At 39.9% G+C, this 12,578-nt stretch overlaps 2 protein-coding genes across 3 annotated transcripts; both read left to right on the forward strand.

The window, feature by feature from the left end:
- The first annotated feature begins 136 nt into the window (after window positions 1-136).
- Window positions 137-5,015, forward strand: LOC126799313 (transcription termination factor MTERF2, chloroplastic). Of its 2 annotated transcripts, XM_050526494.1 has the most exons (8): window positions 137-781; window positions 1,645-1,782; window positions 1,909-2,151; window positions 2,652-2,765; window positions 2,871-3,053; window positions 3,295-3,512; window positions 3,967-4,342; window positions 4,891-5,015. In XM_050526494.1, the coding sequence occupies exons 1-7, from the start codon at window positions 206-208 to the stop codon at window positions 4,307-4,309; spliced, it is 1,815 nt and encodes a 604-aa protein (XP_050382451.1). In that variant the 5' UTR covers window positions 137-205; the 3' UTR covers window positions 4,310-4,342; window positions 4,891-5,015. The 2 variants fall into 2 exon arrangements, with proteins under 2 accessions (XP_050382451.1, XP_050382450.1); XM_050526493.1 differs by lacking the exon at window positions 4,891-5,015 and having other exon boundaries at window positions 3,967-4,383.
- Window positions 5,016-5,461: 446 nt separating this feature from the next.
- Window positions 5,462-7,662, forward strand: LOC126797213 (uncharacterized). The gene is made up of 4 exons (XM_050523877.1): window positions 5,462-5,534; window positions 6,430-6,581; window positions 6,933-7,030; window positions 7,148-7,662. The coding sequence occupies exons 2-4, from the start codon at window positions 6,484-6,486 to the stop codon at window positions 7,660-7,662; spliced, it is 711 nt and encodes a 236-aa protein (XP_050379834.1). The 5' UTR covers window positions 5,462-5,534; window positions 6,430-6,483.
- Window positions 7,663-12,578: the final 4,916 nt, after the last annotated feature.

The following is a 12,578-nucleotide window of genomic DNA, read 5'->3' on the forward strand; positions in this document are numbered from 1 at the left end:
CTTAATAATAAAAAATAAAATAAAAAAGAGGCCAGTTTTGTCTCTTTCTCTCTCTTACCTCTCCTCACAGAGTCACAGTGGCTAGCTATACCTCCAGTTTGAGTTTTCTTCAGGGTTTTACTCCCAACAGCACACAAATATAGGGTTTAAGAAAGACACTCTCCTCCATCTTCTCAAATGAACTGAGTGTAATATCTCTCCAATTATGTCCTCCCCCAAATTCCTCTCAATCCCCACAACCCTCACCTTAACCATCAACTTATCCTCATCCCTAAACCCACCCAAAACCCCACCCTTCTTCCCAAACCCCTCAAACCCAACACTAACTCTCAAACTCCACCTTACCCAAAACCCCAAGAACCCATTTTTCCACAAACCCACCAAAACCCATCTCCACCTTCACCCTCCCCTGCTCGCCGGACCACCCACCGCCCCTCCGCCCCCGCCGGAGCACCCACCGGAGCAAGTCTTGGCTGCCCAAGAAGCTGTCTTGGAGCTTCTCCGGGAATTTGGGGTCTCTGAGGAGGAAGCAGTGTTTGTTTCGTTGAATTGTCCGAGGTATTTGAGGATGTTGGTGGATGGGGTTGTGGAGCTGGATGAGCTTGGGGTGTGGAGAGAGGAGGTTGTTGGGTTTAAAGAGAAGGTCAAGTGTTTGGCTAAGGAGAAAGGTGATGATGGAAAGGTTGCGTTTTTGGAGAGTGTGGTGGGGTTGAGTCTGTCTTCTGCTATGAATATTGCTAGGCATTCGTCGGCCGAGACATTGCTTGGGCTCATTGATAAGGCAAGGGAAGTTGCATTTTTATGTTGTTTTTCGAATACTTGTGCTTGAACATTTGTGTGAAAATTGTCTATTGGCAGTGACTTTATGTTGGTTTGTGTAATGGTGGGCTGGTAATTGGTAGTTGGGATGTTTTTACTCTGTCTTGAGTATTACATTGGGCTTATTAAAGTATTGGGTTCTGTAATGGGGAAATAGGTATTTTGGGAAGTTATGAGAATCTGTTTATCAGTGATATTGGATTGGATGTAGGAGTTTTAATTTGTTTCAGTAGTCACTATCTGGATGAGAATAATTAGAGCATACATGATTTTCCTTGAACTAATAAAATAAGAGCGCCTAAAACTGGTGAGAGTATCTTTGTTGGCATAGAAGGCATAGGGAGCAGGGAATGCTACATTTATAAGGAGTTACTAATGGTATTCACTAGTAAATGACGACATCTCCTCCAATAACTGACAGTGTTTGCTTAATGTTACTCACTGTGGCAAGTCCTGAACTATACAATATTGTTGTAGAATTGACCAGGGATATTTGATAAAACAAGAGCCCTGTTTCTTTCACTAATGAAGGCCTGAATTGTTAACAATCATTTTTCTCCGATTCATACTATGAGCTAGTGAGAAAATGGCATATAACGTGGTATTACAGTTTTTTCTTTTCTTTTCTTGCATAGCAAATCAAAATGGAGACAGACTAGAACCACCTAGCACATCTACTTTCATTGTGAATTTGTAATTTTCTGTAATGAAGATGAACTAACCAGGATGAGGCACTTGGTATTGATTTCCCCTATGAACGTAAAATTCCAACTATTCTTAAAGATCTGATGCAGAATTGTTTCTTATTTTGCAATTGGCTTATAGGTTAAGTATGTGAAGGAAATATTCTTTTCTGGCAGTAATGACGGGGGGCTAATTGGAAAGAATGCTCGCCGTATGATGATTCACCTATCAATTCCTATTGATGAAGACCTGCAACAAACCTTATCTTTCTTTGAAAAGGTCTGGTATGTCTGTTTCAACTCTTTTACGTTGAATTATTGTCTTTTCCATTTTAAAAAGATTATGTTTTCTTGTGTGCATTTGGGTATTTTGATGACTTGGTTTGAATTTCATTTTATGCCATAGATTGCGGCAAGGCGTGGAGGTCTGGACATGTTGGGCTCAGAAGATGCTACTTTTCGTTATTTGGTTGAATCATTTCCACGTGTTCTATTGTTGTCCTTGGAGCCTCGCATGACACCTGTGGTTGAATATCTTGAAATTATCGGAGTTCACAAGGAAATCATGAGATCCATCTTTTTGTTATTTCCACCAGTTATATTTTGCAACATTAAAGTCATTAAGTCGAGAGTACTGGCTTTGAAGGAGGTACAATTAGTTTATTTCTTCTCTCTAATCTATGTATGAGCTTATATAACTCCTAACATAGTTATCAAGATTTGGTTATATCTGCAGGGGAGGGGATTTCCGCACTCCATTGTACTGTTGTACTCATGTTGTTAACTTTATGCTTTCATACTCCCCTTTATTTGTGCACCAAAGCATAAAAATGGACTGCAAATTTTGCCTTCTGTTCTGCTTCAGTATATGAAACTGTGTTCTTTATCTTGCCATATGTTGTTCTGCCTTCCTGTTCTGTAGCTTGACCATTTCTTTATTCTTTGAATATATTCTCATATTTTTGACTTTTGAAAAGTCATGAGTACCTTTTAAATCATATAAGGGATTAGATTATTTCTTATTTCTTCCTTCTGTATTGTTAAACTTGTCAGGATAGATTAAACATTTTAGTAACTGTAATATTGAGCGTTTTATCACACTAGAAATATTTTCACTTTGTTGAGCATGCTTAACTTATTGTTTTGCAGTTTGGTTTGGAGGATAATGATGTTGGCAGAATGTTGATGAAATATCCATGGATTCTATCCACAAGCATTCACGATAACTTCAAAGAGGTTCTATCTTTTTTTGATATTGAAAAGGTATTGTCTCCAATTATATTTTTGCACTGCTGTCCTAGTATTCCCTTAACAAATGATGATTAATATTGGTTAAATTAACCAATGATTATTTATGGTTCTTGACAGGTCCCAAGAACGAGTGTTGGCTGTGCAATCAGAAGCTGGCCTCATATCTTGGGTTGTTCGACTAGCACTCTAAAAGTTATGGTTGAACAGATTAATGAATTGGGTATTACTAGCAAGAAATTGGGTCAGGTGATCTCTAGAAGTCCTCAGCTACTATTACGGAAACCTAAAGAATTTCTTCAGGTGGGTAACTTTTTAGTTTATTTTTATTCACATATATGATGAAGAAAACCTGAATTGCAGGATATGCCTGTGGTATATATGTCATTGTGTACCTTCCACATTAGGGACTTATGAGTCTCATCCAACTCGCAACATCTGTAGACTTTACAGGCGTCCCTGTCAAGGATTTGCGAACCATGTAGATGCTACATGTTTGGAATGTTTTATAATGGACTCAAATCATCTCGACTGATTTATGCAGGTAGTATCATTTATGGAAGGTCTAGGATTCGATAAAGAAACTGTTGGGACCATATTTGGTCGTTGCCCTGAACTATTTGCTGCCAGCATCGAGAGAACGCTTAGGAGAAAGCTGGATTTTCTTGCAAGTATTGGTGTTTCCAAAGTCCATCTTCCTCGGGTTATCAAAAAGTATCCAGAGCTTCTTGTATCTGACACTGACAAAACTTTGCTTCCTCGGTAATGTTTTTTTAATATGGTGTTAGTATATATAAAATTATCTAGTTCTCTGTTAATAACTGGACCCTCACCTTTAACTTGAACATTGTTGTGGTAGACAATACAGTACTTTTCCTGCCTTTTGCTTGAAGAATGTCTTCTAAACCAAATGATTCTGATTTTGCAGCAAGTACATGATGTTTTAGCTCAAACTGTGGCTATGCGATACTAATTTTAATTTAAGCAAATTGGAATTATAACTTGCAAGTTGTATTTTGACACATGCAACAATTTCTTAGATTCTATACTGGAAGGGCAAGAATGATAAAGTTTGAATTGGAAGTTTTTTGTGGGTAATCCAGACTGCGCTGTACTACGATAACTTGAAATATGATAGAAAAGTTAATCTTTCAGGGGGCAGATAGAATTGTAGTCAACTGAGTAATCTGATACATTGGTGTGATATGGTGTGCAGGGTGAAGTACTTGATGAAGAAAGGGCTGTCACGGAGGGATATAGCGTTCATGGTGCGCAGATTTTCTCCTTTACTTGGATATAGCATTGAAGAGGTGTTGAGACCGAAGCTCGAGTTCCTCGTAAATACCATGGAGAAGCCAATCACAGAAGTGGTGGAATATCCGAGATACTTCAGTTATTCATTAGAAAAGAAGATAAAACCAAGGTATTTCGTGCTAAAGGGAAAGAATATCGAGTGTAGCTTAAAGGATATGTTGGCTAAAAACGATGACGAATTTGCTGTAGAATTTATGAGTGCCGAAAACATGCTTGCAACATCTGCTCCACCTATAGATCAATGAAGTGAAAGGAGATTTGCGCCTAGATGTAGAAATGTAAATAATAAACCTCATATCTAGTCAGAGTTCTGCTTCACTTTTTTCTGTAATGTTTCAAACTTCCAATGCATAGCTGTAAAACTTGTTTCTTTTTTTTCTTCTTCAAAAAACCAGAGAGAACCCGTCGTTGATGTCACAACTCATGAGCAAATGCTCTTAACTGTGGTTCCTCAGTTCTCTTCTTTAACTTCCCCTCTCTTCTGATATCATCACCAAATCGCCACCGTCAAAGAACCAAGTTCCTATGGTTTCCGTCGTCTCCTCCTCTTCTCCTCGTCACCCAACCGTAATTGTCGACGAACCACACAAAATAGTCCCGTTCTATGTGGTCGGTTCACCCGACGAACCTTTACTCTATATTTCCCTGTTTTACATTTTAACCGAAACTGCACTGTACATCTCTCTCTCTCTCTCTCTCTCTCTCAGTTGGTCATTTTTCTCTGTGACTTGCTCTATATAAATTGGGTTGGTGACCATTGGTAGTGCGCTCGCAACCGTTATTTTCTTGCGTCAGTTTTTTGGTAACGACTGAAATATGTTTGTAGGCTCAGTCACGGTTAACCGTTTCTCATTCCTTTGTCAACTGTCGGCATCTTTAACTATTCTTCTGGTAGAGCAAATCCAGGCTGAATGACTTACTCAGAAAGAGGCTCGGGAAGAGGAATTCGCATAGAAGGGGTCGTTCAAATCGACGCGGGCTGGGTTCGTTGCTTTTCATCATTCAAATATTAACTGTGGGAGTTGATCCAACAGACCAAAAGGTATTATCAAATCTCTTCTGCCCTCTCGGTTCCAACGCCATCGTCTGCACTGGTTGGTAAATTATATTCTCCTTTCTTAAGTGTCTAGCAAATTAGTCTTACGAGTAGTTGGTGTCGGTTGGAATTACAGTTGATTATTAGTTAATTTTGAACTAGTGTTTACTGAGTGGTTCTGGGGAAGATGATATACTGTTTGAATTCTTTTGCTGCGTTCTTGCATGTCCTTGGAATTTAGGACTCGGTGCAAGTGTGTTCATTTGAATAAATTCGAATAATCTGCTTTCTGTTTGTCTATAAACAAACTAATCGATTTCCTCTCTTCTCTTTCTCCAGTGCGCTACAATTATTTCATACTAAATTTCCATAGTGCGTCGACGAAAGAAATCTATTGAGAATTTGAGATAATAAGACTTATAAGAGTCATAAAGGTACCTGCTATCTCTTTGAATAGTTATAATTTTTACAATAATACTATCCAGTATTTGTCCTGATTTTAGTTCATAGGTTCGGTTTTGTACTTCTGTTTAGGTGAAACATGTTTCTTGGTGTATACTCTTAATCTCTTATATGCCTTCTGATATCTGTGGTATAGGAATTCATGCTAGATTGATTTTAGTTAATCTATCCTCTCTTCTTTTGTGTACTGCATACTAATGGTAATGGTTTGGATAATTCAGTAGTGAAAACAGATGATGCGAGTGACGTAAAAATATATAAACTTTTATGCTTTGTTACTACTATTGTTTTCAACTTCCATGTAAACCCAGTAAAGCCCCAATCGTTCAATTTTCTTTACATTATCATTCCACTGAATTTGGCATTGCGAATGTATATTGTTCCTTACACTGGGGTGGGGAAGTTCGCCTTTCGTGTTCATGGTGTCAAAGGGAAGACATAGACCACAGAACCATCACATGATTGAGCTATTGTCTCTATAGTCTATACATGTGTACTGAATCTGTCAATTTGATTGAACTATATTGTACTTACCAGGAGGGTTTCAATTGTTGTACCATTGTTGTACCAAGATGGCATACACCTTTTTTGATATCTCTTTCTTTTTGTGTATACTCTTACCTTACGTGCCTTCTTTCTTTCTTTCAATATTCTATATCAGCTGTGATTTCTACAGTTACGTTGTGAAGTTAGAGGCTGCTTTATTCGGCACACTGAAAGAACAAAAAAAACATAATCATCTTGAGAAAGTTTTGTGATTTTTTCTCTTTCTTTCCCTTTGTAAACACATAACATATGCATCTGTACACTGCATCAGAAGACAGCCCCTTTATGGTGACGTGGAATATACTTGGACTTCTTCTGCAGGGTAATTGGAAATCGGGAAGAACTCGGCTGCAGTGTTAAGAATTTCATGTTGCCATGGGGACAGTCATCAGTAAAGCTGCAGATGGGATTGGCGACCTGCTTGGAAAAACTTTGTTGTCCCCATTCAAGTCTATGTTTGATGGATCATGCCAGTAAGTTATATTTTTTTTGTTTACACACTTATATGCTCGATTTGATTCATCTTGTCTCAGGTTATATCTGTTTGTTGTATTGGTAGGATCGATTTTGAGTGGCAACGCCATTGTTGATGAATATAGTCTTTCATATCTAGCTCTCATGTGTTTAAATCCAACTAGAGATTATGTGGCGCCTGCATAGTCTTCTCACATATAGTTCCATTAGATGCATGCCCAATTTTCTATTAGCAAATTGTGTTGATGCAATGATGTAAAATTTTCAATCTCCATTTATGTAAAATGGTTTCTATTTCTATCATCTGTGTACTGTATACTAATATTATCATGAAATGTTTGATTCTGTAGGGAGTGTTCGGGACCCTGGGATTTGGTCTGTTTCATTGAGCATCTATGTGTGACCAATCTGATGAAACTGCTGATGATCCTGGTCCTTTGCTACATAAGTAAATTTTCAGCCCCTTATTTTTATCCTATTGTTCATCATCTTCTTGTGTGCTAGTGATATTAGCTTCTCTTGGACAGTTGCTTGTTTATTTCTTGATATCCTTGCTTCTTTTCAGCATTGCTATTTTTCTATTTAGTATTCAAGCTGGGGATCTTTCAATGCATTGGAAAAAGCCTCTGTAAGATGTGTTGGGTGGCATGCGAGACATATTGGTTTGCACTACAAGATATATGTTGTTTCTTATGGTACAAGTTGAGCACCACTAAAAGAGTAAACCGGCGTCGCCGGCGCCATCTCGGCCACCAGCAATTTCGAGACATTGAACAAGGCTACAGTTCAAGTGGGGATAGTGACCCGTGGGACAATTATCGTAATCTTAATGTTAGTAGAAAGCGAAAGTCAGTCAGCAGGAGAAGAAAAGATAGGGTGCAGAACTCTGTTCACCCTTCGATTAGGCATGGCACTCGCAGCCACCACCATCATCATCATGTAAGTTTAAAGACTAGGAGTATGTCTGTCCATGTTCCCGGCCGATCTCAAAGGCTAAAAAGCTTGAGACGTGTGAAAATAGGCAAGATGAGAAATATTCAAAAGAAAACTAAAACTTCTAAGAGGAGAAGGCTTAGGTGATCGTCAGAATACTTTGAATTTACTCTTTTTGGTAAATTGTCAAATATATCAACTGTAGTCATGTAGGTTGTTATAGAGATTCCAATTGTTCAACATACGAAATTCTAGTTGTTGCAGATGAAATGTGAGTACTGTATTATTCATGAATTATGAGGCACCTTCTAAATCTGCACAGAAGAAATCTTGATGAAACTCACCATGCAAGCAGAGCAAATATTAACAGCAGCAACAAATATTTTCTTATTAGTTTGAGCAATAGATTGTGTATGCAAAGAAACAACATAATTAACAGTCTAATCTTATCTTAATCTTGGAATGGGAGTTGGCCACCTTGGAAGCACAAATGGGAATACGCCTCCTCCCAACCCAACTGCACTTTCATTAGTTTCATATCGACGGGTAAGTTCTCCTTTAGGAATGTTGAATGCAACGATGTTGGAAAACAATTCTACGTACAAGATATCATCATTGTTTGGGTCGAAAGCTAGCACTGTCATCGACTCCCTCAACCTTGTCATCCACAAGTTATATCCACATTCGTCGATCATTGCTGATGCTTCCATACTACTAAGGTCGATGGCGCCACTAATATTGCACCATTTTCGACCCCCTTCATCATCATGTTTCAACTCCCAAACACACATACGTTCATCCATTTCATCAGTGAACAATTGGCAGACTTGTAGATCATGACCTCCTCGGCACACACTTAACAAAGGAAATTCTTCTTCTTCGAATTCATATATCTCAGACATATCAATTAAATCAAAACAAGAACACTCAACGTTATTGTTGTTGTTGGAGGTAGAGTAGGGATCCAAGCCAATAATGAAGCCACCACGAGAACTCAACCAATACAACATTCCATTATAAATAGTGCCTCCACTTCGATTCAAACTATCTAAAGTGAAGCCTTGTTCCAGTGTGCTCCGTACCACCGACTCTGTCCATTTTCCCGTCACAGAAGAGAAGATTTCAACATTGAACTTTCCCTGAAATGCTAACGGGGAATTAGAGCATACACGCACAATGGCATACCTATAATCATAATCAACCTGGACGGTACCAATTTTACTACTGTTACGTTCTTCCTTTTGATCGTGAACATCGTCTTTATAATACGGATCACAAATGAAACCCAATCTTACTTCCCTGTAGCATTGCGGGGCGGGAGGAAGACGAACGAATTGCTTGGTGTATGGATTGCAGATGTAGTATTCCATTTGAAGAACTGTGGTCTCACAGCACAAAACCAAGTCATTACATGCCCCTACCACAATTGGCTCATCATCATCTGTTTCCAAGTACTCTGCAGTCTCTTTTTGTGAAGTAAAACAAGGGAGAAAACGTAATGAGAAGTTGCGTGTTTTGAACAACGGAAGCTCAAGCTCCGGCAAGATGAAAAATTCTTTCTTGTCTTTGCCGTCTCTGAAAATGAGGGTACGTCCCACGGGCACCGATTTTCGGTTATGACTTTGGAGCCATAGAAAACGACACGGGAACTCCTCATCGGAGATGAGAGAGGACCAAAGTTTGCTAACACATCTGCACTGGAAGACAAACTTGTTGTGAGGGAGTCGACAAAGGATTTCGACCAATAGAGAGTCTGGGAGGTCACTAATACTAGTCTTCGACTTGCATGGCCGTATTGTTTCTGGTAAATCAAGTGTTTGTGCTAATTTGAGTGTAGGAGGATGCACTTCTCTTTTACCTAATTGGAGTTTAGGAAGAGGTGTTGGCCACCTTGGGATCACGAACGGGAAGACACCTCTCCCATAACGAACCACACTTTCATATGGAATACGCTCAGTCAACTTTGATTCACGAATGTTGCAAGTCACAATGTGGTCAAACAATTGCAAGTATAAAACGTCCTCATTGTTTGGGTCGAAAGCAATCGAGTTTACCAAGTAGTATCCCCATTGATGATTCGGTATTGGGCCCAAGGAAATGTTTCCTGTCAATTTGCACCATTGCTTCCCTCCCTCATCATCTTTCAACTCCCAAACACATATTGTGGGAATGACAACATCATCAATTAACTGGCAAAATCGCAGACGTTCTCCTTGGCACACAGTTAAGTAGGAAAGTGATCTTAGAAAATGTGTTTCTGGCTTTGGCGCATCAATTAAGTGGAAGTAAGTAGAGTATCTATTGTACTTGCAATTGTTGGAAGAGAAGTAGTAGTAGGGATCCAACCTAATAATTAAGCCATCATGAGCGCTCCACCAGTGCAACATTCCATTATAAGCAATGCCTCCACTGCGATCCAAACTATCCAAACAAAAGTAACGAGGACTGTTTACAACGGAATCTGTCCATCTACCGGTCTCGGAAGAGAAGATCTCAATGTGGAATTTATATGCAGAGTGATACTGATCTGAAAGTGTTGAAGCTATTCGCACAATGGAAAATCTAAAATTAACATCAACATGGATATAACTTTCTGGTCGCCGTTGATCAGCTTCTTCCTTGTAGTAGGGTTCGCAGATGAAACCTACTCTGACATCCCTGTGGCATCGAGGGCTGGGAGGAATTTGAACATATTGCTTAGTGTATGGATTGCAGATATAGTAATCACGTTGAAACGATATGGTTGCACAGCACAAAACTAAGTCATTATGCATACCTACGACAATTGGTTCCTCATCAGCATCTGTTTCTATGTACTCGGGATCTTCAAAACAAGGGACGAAACGCAAAGAGAAGTTTTGTGTTTTGAATATGGGAAGCTCGAGCTCTGGCAAGATGGAGAATTTCCTCTTGTCTTTTGCATCTCTGAAGATAAGAGTACGTCCAATCGGGGCCAGATTTCCGTTCCCACGACTTTGGTGCCATAGAAAACGGCACTGAAACTCTTCATTAGAAATGAGAGAGAACCAACGCTTGCACACAAATTTGCACTGAAACACGATCTTATTGTGAGGAAGCCGAGAAAGGATTTCAACCAATGCAACATCAGGGAGATCATCAATATTAGTCTTGGACTTGTTTGGCCATGGTGTTTCTGGTGATCTTTTTGATCTTTTTACGTTTAACTGAGACTCAGATGGCGGAACTAATCTTTTTGAAGCAGCAGAAGCACAAGGTCGCACAGCATCTTCAAAAACTCGAGCGGATAACTGATCCATTGCGGAGGGTATATGTCATCAATTTAGGGAGGGATTATTATATATATATATATATATATATCAAGAAGATTTCTGTGTCAATGTACCATGAGGAGAGGAAGGTACACTGGATTGCTTATCGTAGACGGAACCACCAATTTTAATTGAATTCCTAATACAAAAACGATTATATTATCAAATCCGAGTAGGATTCAACAATGATTCTAAACAAAACTGAATATGCGATATGCCTCTCGTCGTCAATGGGGTCTGATTTTTTTGTTGGGAGAGTATGCCAATATGATCTTAAAATTGTATTGTGTCTTAGTGTTACACCCTCGCTAATGCTATAGGCAGGGGCGCGCAAGGCATGGTTTCACCTTGCACCTTGTTCATGCGTGGGAAGCTTAAAACAGGGAGTATGAGCGTAGGAACAAGACGGTGAACAAGTGCAGACCTGTGCGGAGCTATTAGCCTCGCTAGCAATGAGGCTAGCCTCGGTGGCAGACATGCAGATTAGCCTCGCTAGCAGGCAGGCATATTAGCCTCACCAGTAACAGCACATGCAGACTGAGACCCGAAGGCAACATAGACCCAGGCAAGGATGACCCGAAGGCAATCAGATCCGTGCATGGATATTAGCCTCGCCAGCAGCAGTAGTGGCGGAGGGCAGTGCAAACAGATTAGCCTCACCAGTCAGTTGCAGACCGTGCAGGCAGTTTAGCCTCGTCAGTAGGCGGTTGCAGGGATATTAGCCTCGTCAGCAGGGGCTTACAGAGCAAGGATAATGACAGTTACCTAGGCATTTATAAGAGTTTTATAGGAGGTTACTTGGATGTTTAGTGGCCGGTTATTTAGGGGCAGTTGACGCATGTTGAGAGGGGGTTATGCAAGGGCAGTTAGTGCACGAATTCAGGGGCAGTTACTTGGAAAGTTGCATGTCTTGGCAAAGCATGCAAGCATGTCACCTCGGCTTGGCAATTAATAAACCTAGTAGTGAGGGATGTCCACTATACCTATAGTTAAGGCATGTATGTCATGTGTCCTAGAGAAGTTGGGGATGTCAACTTTCATGCAGGGTAGTAGGTTTAAATAGTTTGTAGGTGAAAGCATGAGACTTTGAGAGAAAGACTTGAAAAGATCCATGCTAGATTTGTAGGTTGTACTTTGAATTCCATAAATGAGAAAATGAGTAATAGTTCCACAAATCTGAGTGTGTGTATGTACATGATCTTGACCCCCGCACAATTGGGAAACACTTGTGTGTTGTAATAACCCTAAATTTCAAATGCATTATTTGAATTAATTTGAGTTCTTTAAAGACATGAATTTCAGTTTAAATGAACATGATTGTTGCAAACGTTATGAAATCGGAAACGAAAACGTTATCGGAACGTTTAATTCGAAAAACGTTACGTTTCCGAACGATTGTATCGACTTTTATTCTGTCACTCGAATTCAAAAACTTTCTTCACGAAAGTTGTAGAGCTCGTCGATACGAGTGCGTGGACATGTGACACGTTCGAATCGGACGTCGGACGTAAAAGTTATTAACGTCGGAAGTTAGTTTCCGATTTGGAAACGAGTATAAATAAAATGTTTTGTGATTAGGGTTTTCCACTTTTGGAAACCCTCACTCTCTCCGCCTCCCTCTTTCTCCCTCTTTTCTCTCTCTCTCTCTCTCTCTCTCTCTCTCGGTTTTCTCTCTTTCCCCGACTCACCCTCCCCTCCTCAGAAAACGCCACTCCGATCTCCCTCACCTCTCCACCGTGTCGCCCACCGCCTGCCTAGGAAGCATCACGCGAC

The sequence above is a fragment of the Argentina anserina genome, chromosome 6 (genome assembly GCF_933775445.1).
Source record: "Argentina anserina chromosome 6, drPotAnse1.1, whole genome shotgun sequence".
In the NCBI taxonomy this organism is placed as follows: domain Eukaryota; kingdom Viridiplantae; phylum Streptophyta; class Magnoliopsida; order Rosales; family Rosaceae; genus Argentina; species Argentina anserina.

Excerpts from the sequence above, each read along its gene's own strand:
- LOC126799313 (XM_050526494.1), top strand. The coding sequence starts at position 206 with ATGTCCTCCCCCAAATTCCTCTCAATCCCCACAACCCTCACCTTAACC. Across the intron at positions 2,766-2,870 it reads CTTTTTTTGATATTGAAAAG|GTCCCAAGAACGAGTGTTGG; the intron begins GTATTGTCTCCA and ends GGTTCTTGACAG. Across the intron at positions 3,513-3,966 it reads GACAAAACTTTGCTTCCTCG|GGTGAAGTACTTGATGAAGA; the intron begins GTAATGTTTTTT and ends TATGGTGTGCAG.
- LOC126797213 (XM_050523877.1), top strand. The coding sequence starts at position 6,484 with ATGGGGACAGTCATCAGTAAAGCTGCAGATGGGATTGGCGACCTGCTT. Across the intron at positions 6,582-6,932 it reads ATGTTTGATGGATCATGCCA|GGAGTGTTCGGGACCCTGGG; the intron begins GTAAGTTATATT and ends TTGATTCTGTAG. Across the intron at positions 7,031-7,147 it reads CCTGGTCCTTTGCTACATAA|CATTGCTATTTTTCTATTTA; the intron begins GTAAATTTTCAG and ends GCTTCTTTTCAG.